This window comes from Centruroides vittatus, unplaced genomic scaffold (assembly GCF_030686945.1).
Source record: "Centruroides vittatus isolate TY-2023 unplaced genomic scaffold, ASM3068694v2 contig_876, whole genome shotgun sequence".
In the NCBI taxonomy this organism is placed as follows: Eukaryota; Metazoa; Arthropoda; class Arachnida; order Scorpiones; family Buthidae; genus Centruroides; species Centruroides vittatus.
The window spans coordinates 786,968-806,169 of NW_027122568.1; the positions used below are offsets into that span (position 1 = coordinate 786,968).

At 32.3% G+C, this 19,202-nt stretch overlaps 3 protein-coding genes across 4 annotated transcripts in view; 1 reads left to right on the forward strand and 2 right to left on the reverse strand.

Annotated features, from left to right (window-relative positions):
- Positions 1 to 19,202, forward strand: part of Eip93F (Ecdysone-induced protein 93F) — a 136,269-nt gene that overhangs the window by 25,006 nt on the left and 92,061 nt on the right. The gene's annotated exons all lie outside the window — the stretch shown is intronic.
- On the reverse strand, positions 5,960 to 6,991 carry LOC136983115 (ankyrin repeat domain-containing protein 7-like). The gene has a single exon (XM_067279755.1). The coding sequence runs from the start codon at positions 6,765 to 6,767 to the stop codon at positions 5,964 to 5,966; it is 804 nt and encodes a 267-aa protein (XP_067135856.1). The 5' UTR covers positions 6,768 to 6,991; the 3' UTR covers positions 5,960 to 5,963.
- Positions 9,011 to 13,084, reverse strand: LOC136983125 (uncharacterized). Its single transcript, XM_067279761.1, has 2 exons — positions 13,004 to 13,084; positions 9,011 to 10,075 (listed from the first exon to the last, which is right to left on the reverse strand). The coding sequence occupies exons 1-2, from the start codon at positions 13,082 to 13,084 to the stop codon at positions 9,035 to 9,037; spliced, it is 1,122 nt and encodes a 373-aa protein (XP_067135862.1). The 3' UTR covers positions 9,011 to 9,034.

Sequence of the window (19,202 nt, forward strand, 5' to 3'; positions counted from 1 at the left end):
AATGATAATTATACCGATGCTTTGATTATAATAAGCGAAGTTTTTAAAAATGTATTTTTTGGGGCATGCTGATTCTGATAATATTAAACGATATAATATAATATAATGATATAAACGATATAATAATAATCTGATAATATCTGCGATTTCAATAAGCGGTAACTACTGTACAAATACTCAAGATATAACGCGGTTCTAATTTCTGTTAAAAATTTATAACCTAAATAGAATTTTTATGATTTAACAGTTGAATGAATCAGTCATCTGTTATTTAGATTCCAACAAAATTGAATATTTTGAAAGTGTCTTTATTTTGACTTTGTATTACAGTTTTGATCACTGTATGAATAAAAGAATGAAGCAATGAAAGTTCCGAGTGGCTTATGTAAATAAAATTTATGCGGGATATTTCGATTAAACTTCGATTATTTTTGTGTATTTTACTTACGATACAAAGTTTGAAAAACCTTGGTAACTAATGGAACTGTTTTAATGTAGAAGTGATCTATCTGCTTATTTACTGAAATATTGTCTTTGTCACCAAATATTTCGGTTCGAATTTATTTTTCCATATTCAATTTCGTAGTAGAAATGTAACATTAAGGTTTTGGAAAACACTAATGACGCTATGGAAAATACATATTAAAAATGCCATTAGATAATGAGCAGAGCTAATGTAAAATAGATAAATTCAGGAACGAGGCATTTGAAACTTAAATTTTCTTTCATTTCTAATAATATAATATGGGCTACAGTAATGTAGTATCAGCAGAAGGCGTATACGAAATTAATGCGTATTGTAATATGAGGTTTAAGTATCTTCTGGAATTTTTCATATTTCAGAAAAGAATTTTTGTACTAGTAATTTGATAATGTTCAAATATTTTTGATTTTATAACGGCAAAAAATTAAATTTTTTTGAAATTAGACGAGAGAAAATAAAATAAATTCTGTAACTAAGTATCGATCTGAAATTTTGTTAGGTATTTGCAGAAATAATACAAAATATTTTGAGTCCATATTTATAGCATTCTCTATCAATGTAGGTAGTTATCTGATAGAAACGATCAATCGAAATGTAGACCTTAAGAAAGTTTTTCAAGATCTTTTCCGCTCTGTGTATCTGATTATATTTCATTAAAATCGACATGTTATATTGTGTAATTTTAAGATTTATCTCTATTGCTAATAAAATTAGGGAAAATTAGCCAGTGGTTACACGATAAAAATTTCGTTCTACCGTCTTGAAAGTTCCGAGCTTAGATCCGACTTAGATCCTACTTGGTGTAGATAATTTGAGTCGAGATATTAATCTTCAACTCTTATCTATTTTGGTTGATGTAATTGTGGATCCTTTATAGCCTATATAGTCGGCGATATAATTACTGTATGATGGTTGACAGGTATTTCAAAATTAGAAAAGTTGGAGCTGTCATTATGACCAATGAAATTTGAAGTGACATGATCTCTTTATTATAATTAACGATACATTTATATAGCTCTTTTACACTCAGATCGAATAGCTGTTATCGTAACTATGTGACTTATTTGCTGATATCATTGCGTTTTGAATTGATTTTCAAACGCATTGATGATCAATGCGTTTGAAAATTAAATTATTTTCGTGTATAATATAATGTAGCAAAATGGCTATCGTAATATTAATCGAAAATTTTTCAAGAAAAAACGAAATATGAAAATACAGTAGATTGTAATCTTGACTGTGCATTACCGCCGTGGAAATTCATCTTAAAGTTCGTATTCTGCGTGTGCATTTAGAGAAGTTTATATGAATCTAATTCAGTTCTTTTATCCACCTGATGACATATGATTAACACATATTATTATGAATTTGAAATTCTAGCAAGCTGTTTTAAAATTTTATATTACTCGTGAAAATCGATAGTGAAATATTTGGTATGATCAAGAAAGTATTAAAAAATGATGATGTATCTGTGCACGTAGACATGGTTTACTTCCAAGAATAGCCAAAGTTCGGTAAAGCAAGAAAAATAATTTATGAATATTTTCATTGATAGAATATATGACCTAGGGCTATTGTGTAGTTAGAATCATATTATAACTTCAGAGTATAAGTTGGTAATATTTTAAAGAGCTGTCTTAGAAAAGACGGGGAGAATCAAAATACATAGTCTGTGACTGGATCATGATTCTTCGGCAGTTTATGCATATGCTAAGAAATGCAGGCTACAATTGAAGAATTGATATGAATGCATGGGCTATGTACTATACAACTATTTTCTGTTTTTCGAAAATAATATGCAGTTTTAATAACTATGATTTTAATATTAGATTTTGATTTGAACAACTACATTATAAATCTATTGTTTCAGCAGCCCTAAAAAAACTCTCTGAAGTAGTTTTTTAATAATTAAAGATGATAGGAGTGCTAGAATCGATGTATTTCGTAATAAAAACGTTTTAAATTTTGATTTACACTATTACGTAATTCATTTGAATAAATTAAAAATTCATATGTAAATAGTGATTCGAAAATTTTAGTCATCGTTACATATTATCATATTAAATTCTGATTAGATTACTGAATGTCAAAACCTAATTATTAGGCAGAATGAATTAATGCATTATGGAAATAACTACATCTTTTATTTTTAATTGCAATAGAAACCAGTCTCATTTATTCTTGTATGAAAACTAAAATTAGAATTTTCACTATTCTTATTAAATCTATTCCACAATTCTACATCAAGAATAAGCATGATTTAGTAATTTTCTTTAAGAACAAAATGTTAATGAAGAAAATATCTAGGATCTTTAGAATATCAGATGAAATCCCTTTGACTATAAAATAGATCATTTATTTTTATAGATATTTTCATATAAATAAATGAATAGATGCATAATTCGACGCGTTAAAATACTGAATATTAAATTATATGTTTGAGTTTCGAATTTTGTCTGCTAATTTTATATGTACCCATTATTGAACTTTATAGTTCTTGTGTTTTACACCTTGCGTGTATGAACTAATACCACTTGATAAGTCATACAATTTTTCATTAAAATATTAAACATATACTTACCGAAACATTACAACTTGAAAACAAATATCTGATATACATATCATACAATAAATCCGTCATGATAGGCTTATTGAAAATGTACTGTCACTTCGATACAATACAGATGATAGTAATTTTATTTTCATTTTGAGACATGTCAGTAGATGTTCAAAGTGGCTGAAATATCCCGAATTGAAGATTAAATATGGTTTAAAAATCTCAATATTATTATTTTTTTTAAGACGTAAACGAATTTTTAAAAAAAGTTAAGTAGTTTCCGCTTTTAGGCATTCGATTATGAAAAGAACGATTCTTACAGATGAATATAACGAAAATTTATTGTCGAAATATTTTCATTAAATAATTAATTTTATTTAACTATGTTAAAATTCACTGTTTGTATTTATTTATTTGTACATATATATTTATTGGCCAAAAAAGGTCTTTGCGCCAAAACTGTAATAACCTATTAACCATGATAATTAAATATGATTAGTTTTGGGATGCATAATCCTGTTCCGATCATATTAAAGTATATTTAACAATCAGTAACTCTTCCGACATCTGTTCTTTAACAAAAATATTTTTTGATAGCCTACATATTATGAAAGACTGTATTGTGGAGGAAAAAACATTTTTATAATGTTAAGTATATTTAAGCTCGTTGAACGAGTATGTATATGGGTATCTGCCATTTTCTAAATATAATATAATCACCAATTCCTTAGCTATTGTTTTATGTAATATTGTTTGTCCGTTATTTGTAATCTGATTTGGAATAATTACACTAATTTTTAAATGATTTTTGATTTTTTTAAAAATCAAATAACTGACGATGATATTTAAAGAGTAGTCAGTTTAAAAAACATTTAAAACAACTGTTTCGAGATATTTAACAATTTCATTTATAATTAAGATGATTAACATGAAACACTGATTAGTAGATTAGTAATAAAAATGAGTATTACTGGTTAAAAAAATTTAAATAAACCTTTTCTCAATTTAGAGTAAAATTTTGCATTTTTTTTCAGTCGATGATTACTATTTCAAATTTCAGATATTTGATGATTGAAATGAGGGCTATGCGATGTCCTAAATTCAAAATTACGCAATATGGTGAAATTTTTATATCTATTTATAATTGTAGAACGAATTATAAGAATTAAATCACAGGAAAATTAAGTATGCTAATTTCATTCGCGTAAGAGTTCAATTTCATTTTTGCTTTTCTATGCTAATTTTAAATATTGAATTAACAATGAAATTATAGTTATATATGAAAGAAAAATTGTCTCAATTCTCAGTTATCTCGAGGTTCATCCTGTCGACCTTTGAGCTTTCTGTTCGTTGTCAGACGGAGTCAAAGGTTGACATAGGTATGTTGTTAAAGGCTACTGGTTACGGCAATTAGTTAGATATCGGAGAATTTTGTTGATTGTACATACGAATTTTATCAAATTTGTTCGATTTAATAAAGTGATATAGCAATTTTAACTGGTTAAAAAAATTGTTTTATTTTATTTTATTTTACAAATCCGAATAATTTTTCGATTTTAATTAAATTTGCTGAGAATTTATGTCGTTTTTTCGTCATTTTCATCACAATAACTATATTTAGCAATGATGCAAGCCAATTTTGCATGAAGAGAGGCTGGTATTTCGTCTTGAGTAGTGAGCCCAATTTCGGTGCCAGAAACCCCTTCGTCATTGCTATAAGGAAGAGGAGCTGATGCTTTAGCAGAAGGGTAATGCTTACGATAGAGATTAAGATCTTCCAATGTATCCTCATCTTTTTCATCCAACCACGAATATCGAGTAGCTTGTGTTGACGTCTTGCATAATGTTGGATCATCCACATTTGCAAACATTAAGCCTGTAGGATCCATTTTCTCAGCTGCTAATTCTTTTATTTCTGGTTCGACTTCCAATTCATCGACTTTTTTCGATATACTTTTGAAATTATTATTCTTCTTAAACTCTTCAGATTCTTTTTTCTGTTTTGTGGGCCCAACTTTTTTCGTGGTCTTTTCGCGTTCTCCAGTTTGTATGGCAGCTTCTTTTATACCTTCACCTTGTTCATTCATCACTCCGGCGCTCACAAGCTTTTTCATCAGTGACTGTTTTTCCATCTGTTTTTGAACTTTTGTTAAATATTTTTTCACCAAAGTCATCTTCGTTCCCAGTTCTTCAATATTTTTTCTCACTTGCATACTTTCTTCTTTGACTTGCTGGTAACTTTCTTTGGTATCGTTTATTAGGTTTTCTCGTACTATTAATTCATCCATAACTTTATTTATTTGTCTGTGCTTTTCTTCTAAAAGTTTGTAAGTGCCTCTCAACAAAATTTTTAGATGATTTACTAACTCATTTGCCATTTTGCATTTTTTACTTAAATCCTCGATAATTGGTCGAATATGATTTTCAATATCAGCTAATTTATCTTGAAGGGTTTGGTTTTCATTTTTTAGCAGTTCTGCTTTATCTGCTAAGGCTCCACCTGATATTTTTTTAATCCTTTGTTGCTCATCTAACTTTTGTTCTAGTTTCTCTTTTTCTTTTTGAATCCTGTTATGTTCTGTTTGTAAGTCGTTCAAGCCTTCTCTTAAAGCAATCAATTCATTCTGCAAAACTTCAGCTTCTGTTTTACTAGCAACATTCTCAAAACTTTCCTTCACTTTTGTGATATTTTTTTTCAAATTTTCTTTAGTAGCGATTAGCTCCTCTTTTTCGGCTAAAAGTCTTTTTACATGTACTTTTAACTGTTCGCATTGCTCCCTTTTTTTTGAGCAATGTCTTTCTGACGATTAAGCCATGATTGAATATCTCCCAACTGATTAGCAGATAACTGCATAGTTGCTACAATATGTGGAACAGGTAAAGGTTGACCTGTTTTTCCTTCATCTTCAACTTTTTGCTCGTCTAGTTTCGATGTAGATTTATGGATATCGATTTCTGATTGATATTTTTCTCCCTTTTTATGATGATGCCGTTTCTTAGCCCTTTCTCTTTGAAATAAAACTTCATCTGTTTCCAATAGAATAGGAACAGTTCTCTCGGTTGGAGCTTTATGCTTTTTTTCCTTTTGCGTTTTATATCTTCTGTCTCTTCGCTTTTATCTGTAGTTGTGCTATTCTTCGATTCTTTATCATCAGTAAATGTACTTATACCACTTCTAGCATATTGCTCTAAGATATTTATTACTAGTGTATTTCCCACAATCGAAGCATAATCAGAAACAGTCCATCCCTTGGCGTCTTCTGCAGTTACATCTGCCCTGTTCTTCAGAAGAAGCGATATCATAGGAAAATAACCTTTCTTACAAGCGAGCATGAGAGGGGTCCTCAGTTTTTTATCTTTTGCTTCCACACTGGCTCCATGATGTATAAATTTTTTTGCTAGCTTCACGCGTTTAGTTTCAGCTAAGATGTGAAGAGCAGTAATTCCGTTTTTATTAGCAATATTAACTTCAGTTGTATACTGAAGTAGATATTGTGCAACATCGTATCGGCCAGTATTGAGCGCTATATGAATCGCTGTATTTCCTCCTCTGTCTTTCAGATTAACATCTGCATCTGCTTCGATTAGCAAATGTACGGTTTTTTCATGATAACCCTCAATGGCTTTTATTAGAGGAGTCTTCCCATTGATATCCTGATCATTTACATTAGGATCTTTTTCAAGAAGCATTTCAATGACTGCAATATTTCCTTTTGCTGCTGCCATATGTAATGGACTTCGATTTTCGTCATCTTTGCTGTCACTGGTATTGACTTCAAACAATTCCTAACATAGCTCTCGTTACCCAACCAACATGCACGATGCAACTTCGTGAAATGTTCTTTTTGGTTTTGATGGCTACAGTATAACCAGCATTGGATTCTGGTATAGGAGGTGCTGCCATAGTTTTTATTTAATGGTTTATCTCACAGAAAACTTTCTAGAAGCGTCTTCAGATCTTTATGCTTTAGTATATTATTTTCCAAAATCAAAATTAATTACTTTTATAATTTTTTTACGAGAAAAATAAAAATAGAGGTAGTGAGCACTCACAGTTACTTTAAAATGTTTGTCAGATAGCATATGCGAACAATATGGGTTTGTTTTCTTATCAATTGTTGAAACAATTACTGATGTTGTTACAATGCATTAATATAAATTACGTTTATTTTGCATTGCTATCAGATATAAATATTTAAAAATTTTTAGCCCTATGAACAACTAAGATGGTCTGTTTTTTGCATACTACAATGGATGGCAGCTAGTGAAGGACGGGATCAACATATCTGGATCAATTCATCCATGAAAATTTCTGAATCGACCCGAACTGCAATCTGGATTTCCCTGAATGGCATGCTGATTTCTATACTTCCTCCTCCATTTGTCCATCCAATATATTCTATTAGAATAATTAGTAAACATTTTATATCTGCTTAAGGAAAAATATAGTAAAAAATTATATCTAAATTTATTTATATAAAGTATGTATTGAATTTAGTGGCGTAGCTACGGGTGAACGAAGGGGGCGGCATTTTTTGGCATTAAAAAATTTCAAATCATGTTTTAATAATAAGAAGAGTAACATTATTAACTGTTCCGAGAGTTAACAATTACAAGAATTATATGACTACCATTGAAAAATGCTGTATAAATAGATTTGATGTTTATTGTTTATTTCCCAAAGGAAGAGCGGCAACTGAGACCGTACCGAGTGGCTCAAACTGTAGATACGCCACTGATTGAATTGATTGGAATTTGATGGAAGAATAAACATATACTGTATAAGACAAACATAATATCCCCATTAACATTAATACTGTATTAATAAATAAATCCTCGTGGCAAGTAGGATTACCAACTGTTCGGAATTTCAGTTATTTTTTAAAACCTTGTTTGGAAATGTTTTGAAAAAGGGATGTGGAAGATTTTTTAAATTGTCCCTTTTTCCTCGTGATCAGTTGGTACCACTAATTGTAATCTAAATTATTTTCATTTCCGTTTATTTGAATTAAGAGGTCTTTTTTTAATTATATCCATTGCCATCAGGCCCAAATTGGCAGCGGCAGAGGGGTAAGGGACGGAGCTCGACATGTCCGTCCATGAAAAATTTCTGGGATTTTTCGACCCGCCCATATTCGCTTCTGAATCCTCAAAGCGGTAAGATGACACCTTAACCGTTCGTCATAGGCTGTCTCATCATCATCATCACCAAGAGAAGGAGGAAAGATTGTAGGTTTTCTTTTGCCCACCACTTTTTTTAAATTTGCGGTTTTCTTCTTTTTTTTTTACATTATGTTCGAAATGTTACTCTGAAAGTTACCAAGCCTAGGTAGGAGCAAGAAGCGGCCAGATGGCCGAGCGGTCAAGGTTAGCAGCCTGCCGCCCTGGGGGACTAGGGATCGAATCCGGACGGGTCGAAAAATCCCCAGCAATTTTTCGCCGGGGGTAATCCGACCGGATGTCCCTCACCACCCAGCCGCCCCATTGTGGTCCTGGCCGAATCCATAATGGGCTTGTTATAAGAGGCCCTCTTAGTGCCCACAGGGCGGAAAGAGTTATATAAAAAAAAAAGTAGGAGCAAGATGTACTAATTTTATGAATCGTTATAAATTTCATAAACAGATTTTCAGCAATATTCACTTAGAAAAAATTATAACTATTTGTCTTCCTTTATTTTTTATTTTAACTATTTTTTATTCTTTTATTTTCGTTATTTATAATGGACATTAAGACAGAATGTCTGAATGTCCATTATAAATAACGAAATGTACGGTACTTCAGAAATACTGAATAATGACATATTGACATAAGAGGTCCGGAAATGTTTGATTTCTTAATATATAATGAAATACTTAATGAGTTTTGGATTGCAGCAGATAACTAATAAATAGAGCCGAAAGTTTTCGCCAGTTTTTGGGTTTAAAATCGCGGCGAAAATCTCCAATTTTTTGCTTTAAATTCGCCAAAAAATCGCCAGTTATTTATTTCACAAACTAGTTAAAACGAATTACACTTAGATATTTCAAATGATTCTCGCTTAAACTATGACGTCGATCGCTCAATATCGATGAATATAATGAGAACCAACGTTCAACGTCGACTGCAACTAAAGGAGTGTATTCGCTATTAACTTTACCACTTAAATTCACATCAAAAGACGTAAATTTGATAAGATCAGGATTGCTTGACAAAACTTTTTCCAATTTTTGAGAAAATATAGGACAACCAGAAACAATTTCTTTTGCATTTTCAATTAGTTCGGCTTGTTTAGTTACATTGAGTCCTTGTTCTTCCAGTGAAATTATATTTGATAGCTTGACGAGATTACGGAGATCAAATAATTCTTTCTTGAGGCTAACTTTCTTCTCTTGCAATAGTTTCACCGAAACATTTCTAGCATTTAAATGAGATTTCCGTTTATAGTTCAAAATGAAACACTCAACAGTATCAAAATTATCGATATTGTACTTTGCAGCGTTTAACCAAGACCCCCAGCGAGTGACAATTGGTTCTGGAGGAAGATTACTAACTCCAGTTGCATTCTTAAAATCATTTTGTCTTACTCTTGACTTCACAAAAACTTCATTTCTGATATAAGCGAATTTGTTGAATGCAACGTTATGTAAGGCGTGAGCGAGACACGTGACGTGATGCACATTTGGAAAAATCAATGAATTTTTCTTAATCTCGCTTGCTGCCTTCATCGTGTATTTTGCTCGATCTGTCACTATTAACTTCAGTTTTGAATATTTTAAATCATTTGGCCACATTTTTCTAGACACGTTGAGTATACATTCTTGTATTATAATGTCAACTGTTGAGTGAAATGCCACGTCAATTAACATTGATTTTGCTTTCTCGCCATTCAATTTTCCTAAAAGCACGTTGGCCACTTTACGTTGCACTTTGTCACTAGTTTCGTTAACAATGAAATAGACATCATGTCCATTAATTTCGTCCTTAATTTTTTCTGTTACTGAGTTGAAGATAGTTTTTTGATGTGCCCGCAGTGCTAAAAAAATAAATAACGCAGACTTCAAATAAAATCATATTTCAGCTAAATTATGAGCAAAATCGCGAACAGCAGCATCAATTTCAATAAAATAAACGTTTCATTAAAAAAAACTAATTACAATAAAAAATACCTGGAACACTTTTGATCGGCTTCTTCATATATTTCTCGAGAAACAATCTCAGTATTTTGTTATTTAATTTTTCAAGCTGAATATCTGCACTGGTGAATGCTTCAACCATTTCTTTATCAAAATCGCTTCTATTTTTAAACAACAGTGTTTGTGACTGTAGTGTGTTATGTTTCTTGTGTTTTGCATTGTTGAGATGTTCCGAAAGTCGTTTCTTCATTGTATCACGTTCGTAGTTGACGTATGTAGAGCACTTTACACAGAATTGTTTTTTGGTATGGCGAAATATATTGCCACCTAATTCCTTAATCACTAAATTAATTTTTAACTCGATTGACTGTTTTCTAGACATTTTTGCACGAAGCACATGGAAAACTGACGATTTCGCCACCTATCGCCAAATTCGCCTGTTAGGGTGCGACTATGCAGACGCGAATTTAGTAGCGAGCGAGAGGTTGCGAGCGATATACTTCTCGCAAACGAAAACATGCACAAGCGAGAAACGAGAAATATCGCTGGCGAGAGCGAATTTCTGGTTCTCGCATATATCTGACAGGGTTTGATATTTATCGTGTCTCGCCTCTTCTCGCTCGCTCGCGTCTGCATAGTCGCACCCTTAAGCTTAGTTCACACTGAGCGAATAGCGAAAGCGAATGAGAAAAGCGAAAAACGAGTTTTATTCGCTTAGCGAAATTGATCCTACAACCAAAAGCGAAAAGCGATTGCGAATTTTAAGGAGCCAATCATTTGCAAACAAGAGAAAACGTCATCTCGAAAAACAAAATGGCCGCTTCCGATATTCCGTCGTTAACCACGTTTGTTTATTTTTTGAGAAAAAAGATACATCAAAAAGAAAACGATGCTGGGTGAGGGAAATATTAAAAATCCGTAATTACAACGTTTACTCTATTGTGCGAGAAAGTTTCTGTAGCCATCTTGAAAACAACAAGAACCACGTGACAACTAGCGGGAATCCGATTGGTGGCGAAATTTTTTCACTAGCGAAAAAGCTTGACGGTTCCGAACTTCAAAGCGATTCGCGAAATGGTAAAATTCACAGGAAACGACGTCATGTCTGACGTGTTATTCGCTTTCGCCAGCAAATCGCGCTCAGTGTGAACTAAGCTTAATTGAAGAAACTAAAAGCAAAATGTAGCAAAATTTTTATAATTTAGTGGAAAATATTTAGAATATCCCTTCAGAACAGCAATGAAGCGCCCTATTTGCCCTTATCTCGTCAATCAGTTATGTAATCGGAGAAAAAATTTGTTTGAAATAGATAATTTATATTTATTCGTGATAAATATATCCGCATGAATTGGATGAAAGCTTCGAAGAATTCATTACAACTGTTTTCCGGGTTAGAAATAGCAGAGTATAAGTTGAAAAAGCAGGATCGTTAGGAAAGATCTCCCTAACAATGAGATCAAAAATTACTTTTTCTCATATCAAAATTTTATTTTATTTTCACAGATATGTTTTTATATAAAGTACAGTAAACCTTTTACGATTTAATTGGAATTTTAATTCCTGGAAAATCATCGTAAAGTGAACCTTGTAATTCAATGTCCTAAATTGAAATTACGTTCCCGAAATAATAGTTTTAATTTATATAATGCCATACAAAGATGGCCAACACAAAATACGACACTGAAATACCGCATTTAATACAATTGTTATAAAATTTTTCATCTGTCGTAAAATCGGTAGCAGTCGTAAAACGGAGATTTACTGTAATTCGTAAGTCGATCTGTTAAGCCATTATCTGATTTTTAAAAAAAGAAATACACAAAGATATTCAAAATAATTAAAAATACAACTATTTGAAATAAAATATTTATTTTTGGGATTATGATAAGCAATTCGCATTTTTCACGGGATGCTTGTCCTCTGGTGTTTAAAACAAAACTAGTGTATCTGGGTCGTTTGGATCATTTTTGAGTATCAGCAGTAAAGATGAATAGCAATAGAAAAAGCAAAGCTTTCTGTTGCATTCTAAATTGCAATTTCAAAGCCACATGGGCCCAATATAAGTTTTCGTCTATTCCCACGTAACAGATGATTATTCGGAAATCGGTAGATTATATTTATGAGCTGCTCCGAGTTCTGAAAGAGTGAGTTAGACTTAAGAATTGGCAAAAGTTTCCCGATTGTTCAGCTTTACATAAGTTATGCTGTCAATTTTAAATGATTTTTTCTTAAAGTTTAAAATGCCAATAATTTTGTGTGGGACCGACAGGGCTGAATTTAAGCATTTCTAGGCCCTAAGCTGAACTCTGTAACCTTACCAACCCTGCACAATTTTACAAGTCAATCATAAAAAGAAAAGAATTAAATCAGACTATGTTTCTAATTTAATATGTATATTGGAAGAAAAAGACGTGAGGTTTCACTAGTCTAATGTTTTATAACCGAATTTAATTAAATTTTTATATCAGTTCCATTAAAAATATTTTATTACAAAATTTGACTTCAATTTTCTTTTTTGTAGAAATGTTCGAGCTTACATAGCTTACTTGTAAATCCGACCCTGATGGGTCAGATATCAAAGTTGACGTTTTTTTAATTCAAAGGGCACAAATATGTATAAAACGATCTTACTCATTTGTTTTGATACCATATAATGACGTGTCCTGGTAGCAACAATTGTTCTCCTTCTATAAAATTTCTCGATAAACAGCTACAAGCAGCATATATCATTATATCCAACAGTGATATATGATTAATTTTACAATACTATGAGGGTAATCCCAACAGTAAGGTCTCCTATTTTTAAAAAAATGCAAAGAAACGTTTATTTTCAATACTGTTCATATCTACATAATCGCCATTTTGGTCGATGTATCTTTCTATGCACTGTGGCAATTTTTGCATGCCCATGTCATACCAGTTCGCCGCCATTGTGATAAACTGATTGAAATTCATTGCCAATTGACAGAAGTGTATGGTGAGTCATGCATAGATGTCAAAAACATCCTCGAGTGGTATACGGAGTTTGCAGCTGATTGTACTGAAATTCACGACAAAGAAAGAAGCGGGAGACCATAAATTTCCGACGAAACAATCGCAAAGGTTGAGCAAACCATGCGTGAAGATCGGCAAATCACTTTGGATGATGTCTGCATTTTGGTTCCTGGGGTTTTCTGATGCACCAATCATAGGATTTTAACGGAAAAGTTGCAATATCGAAAGGTGTGCGCAAGATAGGTCCCGTGACGTGGCAGCGAGCTGGTGTAACATGGGCATACAAAAATTGCCATAGCGCCTACAAAAATGCATGGACCGAAATGGCGATTATGTAGAAAAATAGATAAATGTTCAAGCTTTAAACTGATATGAACGTTATTGAAAATAAACGTTCCTTTGTATTTTTGAAAAAAGGAGACCTTACTTTTGGGATTACCCTCGTAGTTACAAATAAAGTAGCCATTTTGTAAAAATGCAGTGCCCTCTATAGTTCATGAAAAATGTGAATAATGGATCTAGAAAACTTTAGCCAGGGTGCAGAATGGAAACAATATGCCTAATAAAACTTTTTTTCACTAGAGGCTGACCATAAGTGACGTCCACACTGGAGAGGGGGTTATGACAAGTCGGACAAGAGGGGAGGAGTTGAACTTCAATGGATGTCTGTTGTATTTCATTCAATTTTATAGTTTAGGCATTTTATTATTCATAAAATGATAAAGGTTTTGATGGGATTGAGTTTTGTCGAGAGTGGGTTACGAAAACTTGGACAAACTGGGACAATGGGGAGAGGAGAGTAAAAATTTCAAGAAAAATGCGGACGTAATTAGCGAGATTGTGGCGAAGTTTTCAACACGAAAATGTGTTCAGTGCCTCCATCCTGTAAGCCTAGAAGTTTGACAATGGCGTTTGGAAAGTCAAGCATGATTCCACTGATGTTTCAACACCATTGTCAAACTTCTAGGCTTACAGGATGGCGGCGCTGAACGTCCAACGTACATGTTTTCGCGTTGAAAACGTCGGCCGCAACCTCGCTATTTATAGACAGCCACATACCTAGATACTCCGCTTTACTCTGGAAAAACCCTCAGAAGGATGCAGCTTCCCCTTGCTTACCCTTTAAATCCATTTTCTGCTGATAAATCTGAAGTACGTTTTAAAACAATTTTCACCGAAATGTTTACTCTGAATAATTATTAAAAGTGACTTAAAAATATTAATATAACTAGCGGGTGGGCCCGGCATTGCTTGGGCAAAAGTAACAATACCAAAGATTAAGATTATTACCTTACTCGTTTTCACAGAATGCAAGAATTGGGTCCCCCTGTTTCCAGATTAATTAGAGAATTTTTAGATGAATCTAAAAATATGTTTGATTTCTGCAAAAACGAAAAAAACTGCATCTGCGTCTTGCACGTCGCTTTCTCTTAACAATTCCATTGTCACTTAACACTTCCATTGTTGATGGAAGTGTTAAGACTTAATCCTGTCCCTCTCCCCCGTGGGAGGAATTTTGAAAAATCCCTTCTTAGTGTGCATCCTCGTGATGTACCCTAACTGTGTACCAAATTTCAACTTACAACTCCTTACCATTTGGGCTCTGCACTGATTATTATTATTATTATTATTATTATCAACTCGTCTTGATTATATATATAGATATAACCAATATGAAACAAAATATTATAAAAAGTTAAAAGCTTATGAAATTATATTTGATTAGATTATTTATGGATTAAGAATTAATTTCATTTCAGAATTTTAATTTATATTTACTTAATTATTATTTAACACTAAACCATATATACATATATATATTTCTTCATTTTAAAAAAATTTAGGAAGAATATTCCACTATTATTTACTAATGCCTGACTTGTAATCGTCACTTTTTATTCATTAAAATGTTTACAATTTGCAATTTTCCATATTCTTATAAAATGCATTTTAAGAGATGGAATTTATTTAATTTGTATAAAATATTAACATCATTTCAATAATTTAAGCAGAAATAGTTACTGAGGGATAAAAAAAGCCTTAAAAATATTTTATAAGAATATGAAATGCTTCAGATTGAAAATACTTTAACAAATAAAAGCTAGACGATATGACTACAAGTTATGTATTAGTAGAACAGTGGAATAATCTTCCAAAATTTATCTATTTATAATTGTAAATGAATGAGCTATACTCTGGTGCTATATTCAGAGCTGGATTTGAGGCGATTGGAGTAATATGTGCCAATTGGGCCCCACGCTTGAAGGGGCCTGCAGCACATCAAAATTTAAATAGGTTAGTTTGTTGTTTTTATATTTGGTACAGGTTTTTTAGTGTAGAAATTTATCTACCTTGTAGTTCATGACTTTTGATTTTTATAATTGGATTTTGGATTTTGTTTTAAATAAATATTTAAAATCTGTATTTCAATATGTAAATTAACTGTTAATTAATTTTGTTGTTTAAGGCTTTGGGGGCCTTGAAAAAAAAAATTTAAATTGGGCCTCGCACCTATTGGATCCAGCACAGGCTATATTAGAAAACTACTGATTATATTGGAGCCATCAAATAATTACTATTATCTGCAATTATCTTGTTTTGTTTGCTTTTCTTGTTAGTTTGACATGAATTTTGGAAGAATTAAAAATAAATAAATAATTGTTATTGCAGTGTACTGTACCTCAATGCAAAAGCAAACAAATTATGTGTATTTTATTGCATCATTATCAAAAAGATTCAACGTTATGGCAACAGTAGGTTGCATGTTTTTAAATTTCGGAAATCACCAAAAATACTTGTTTGCTCTTTGCATTATCATATGACTGATCATACATTGCCAGATAAAACATATTTTAAAAAGTATTGCATGAATACAATGGTAAAATATTTAAATATCACTTTATAATAGTTTGGGTTAATAGGTATAATAGGGTGTTTGAAATCATTTATTGTCATTTAATTTCTATCTTTATTCAATAGATTAAATATTTATATTCAAAAAGGGACTCAAAGGTAATAGAGCATCAAATAAAGCAGCTTTTGTTTTTGTTTAATTGAAAGTTTAATCTTGAATTCAAAGACGACAAATTCGTTGGAATTTTCTGAAAAATTTATTGAAGCGGAGCATTAGCAAAGCTTCTATGATGTTTACAGAATTGTGTTCGTTCTCAAAATCCGTTCGATAGATTTTGATTAAACGTTGCCATTTTCAATTAATTGCGATGTGGAATCCAAAACTGCAATAAAAATGGGGTCCATAACTTTGTTTTTGAGATGTAAGGTCGTTTCACGATTGTGTGCGACAAAGTGATATTGTACAAATCACGCGACTTTGTCGTGCGATGTTTCATGGTCGCCAGCATGTCTCGTATGAGCTTATAGAATCAAGTTTGTTGTCAAAATTTAATGGATTGATTTTGATAAAACTACAACTCCAAAACAAACCTGTTACCGGTGTTACTTGCGAAAATCGTCTCACTAACGTTTTCGAAAACTTATAACAGTTCTTCTTCAGGTGAAGATGGAAGATTTGAAAAAATAGAATAGAAGGTTTCAAACCGAACCGCTTCGTCTAATTCCGTCGTGGCTGACATGCGCTGTAGTGTCCGGGTGTTGGTTATCATCTATGCGCGTCTAAAAGGACTTGCCAGGCTGATGAAATGTTGATCTCTTCTTTTTGGTTGATGCAGATATTATTAAAGCTCATTTTATATATAGCGATAGCTTCTAACCACTTTATATGTTCCGGGTGGGGCGTCGTTACAATGATCTTTGCCTTATCTAGTTCTGCCTTGATATCTTGATTGGATGCGTATATACTTAGCGCCGTGTTGAGTTTCCGGTGCTCTAGGGCGGCTTGGTGTTCTTTTAATCTGGTCTTTAACGAGCGCTTAGTGGAACCAATGTAAACGAGTTCTCTTTGCCATCTGTTGTCCATTAGAGGGATAGAGTACACTCCGTACATTCTGTTGGGATCTGGAGGGTCTTTGCAATTTTTTAGGATTTCAGCTATTGTGGGGCCTCTTCGATACACTATCTGCATCTGCTGTTTTTTGGCTATTTCTCCATATACTCCTCTAACGTGCGGGTTGTATGTGATAGGAAGCCTTGCTAAGTCTTTTTTGTTAGCGCTACCATTTGCTTGTCCAGTGGATGCGTTTCCTTGGTGTTGTCTGGTTATACGTTGTATAAGGGAAGGGTATCCGTGGTCTGTTGCGACCTTTTTAAGATAGGCTAGTTCACAAGGAACACCGGTAACAGGTTCGTTTTGGAGTTGTAGTTATACATCCCGGTGTCAGTAGAGAGTAGAGCAGTACTTTGATAAAACTTTGCCATTTTTCATTAATTGAGATGAAAGATCCAGAAATGTAATGTGGGTCCATTTAAATTTTAAAAATCCAGCAACGAATCTCTAAACTTTCCTGGCAACATTTAAAATTCTGGTGGCGCTATCTGTTAGGATATTTCATTTAAAAACCTGTTTACAATTTTAATTATTATAATATGGCAAAAAGCTTAATTTTAGGGTAGGGATGGGTTTTATAAAAATTGCGAATGCTATTAACGAGTAAAATCGTCATTAAGTCCAACCCTACTTGAGTTATGACACACGACCTCCCTTTATCTCCCCACCCCGTCGACCTTAAACCACCAAAATTTAATAACATGAATCTAATACAAAACCTTCCTGCGAAATTTCAGAAATTTTCGAAAGCACAGGAGTTATTAAGCTTCAAAGAAGGTAAAGAAAATTGTGCCACACACAAATACATTAACATCCATACATAGAGAAAAAACTCTGAATGTTTTTGCATTTCTCGAGGTTTCAAAGTCTCCTAAGTCCAAAAATGTAAAAATCTTGGGGGGAGTCATTTTTTGATTGATTGCCATACTTTCCCTCTCCTATTTTTATTTTCCTTGCTCTGTTATAAATAAAATCCATGACTTTGTTTTTGATATACATAAGTATTATAGTGAGAATGCCCATGCTGGGGGATGTGACGAGTGCACCTAACAGAATTTAGGCCTAGAGGTCAAAAATAAAAACAGTATTGTGTGTGCCTAATGGAAAATAGGCACGAAAAACAAACAAAACACAAGGACAAAGCAATCTCTATCGATTGCTTTGTTCTTGGATTGTCTCTCCTGTGGCCTCAGTATGAGGATAGCCTCTTTTGTGGCAGCAAGAGCAAAGTTCACCTGTCTGCAACTATTGGGTACAAGAATTGCCTCTTCTGTGTCTAACAAGTGCAGGGATCACTTCTTTGCTTCTGGCTCTGCTTCAGTTCTATCGCAATACAACAAAGTTGCGTGAAGTCGTAGGCTAGTTATTTTAAGATTGGTATAGCAGTATTGAGTTTAATAACAGACTTTTTTGGCAACTTTTTCTGACTAATTCTTTTGTATAGAGATGATGTTTCAATATGATTTGTTGTTAAATAATAACAACACTTAACAAAATTTGTTATTTTTACTATATAAATTTATTAAAACATTTACCATAGCATTACATTAAACATTATATTCATTAAATACTTTTAAAAGAAATTCAAAAATTTAAGAGATTTAAAAATTTCCATTTTAAGAATTAGAATATAATATTCAAATAAATAAATTCTAATACATTAGCAACCAAAATAAATGCACCTTATACTCTTAACACTGCTTGTTAAGAGTATAAGAGCATTTATTTCAAAAAATTTTTCAAAGGAGCATACCAAAAAATTTTATTTCAGTTTTGCATTTTATTTTATACATATATTTATATTTTTACTCTCATTATTAATGATTTTATATTTGTCTGTTCTATGTTGTATTTTAAATTTAAATGTGTTTGTTCCTTTTATTTTAAATTTATGTTCTATATACTATTCTTAGCACTCATAACATATTTCATGTTGAGTGAAATTAACTTCGTCACATTAACTGGATCAATAACTATAACTAAGTACGACTGAGGGACAAAAATCCTGCAATGAGCAATTTTCTTGAACTTTGGATTTTTTAAAATAATTTTAATCTAAATTTGACAAACATTTTTGATCTTGTGTAAGAT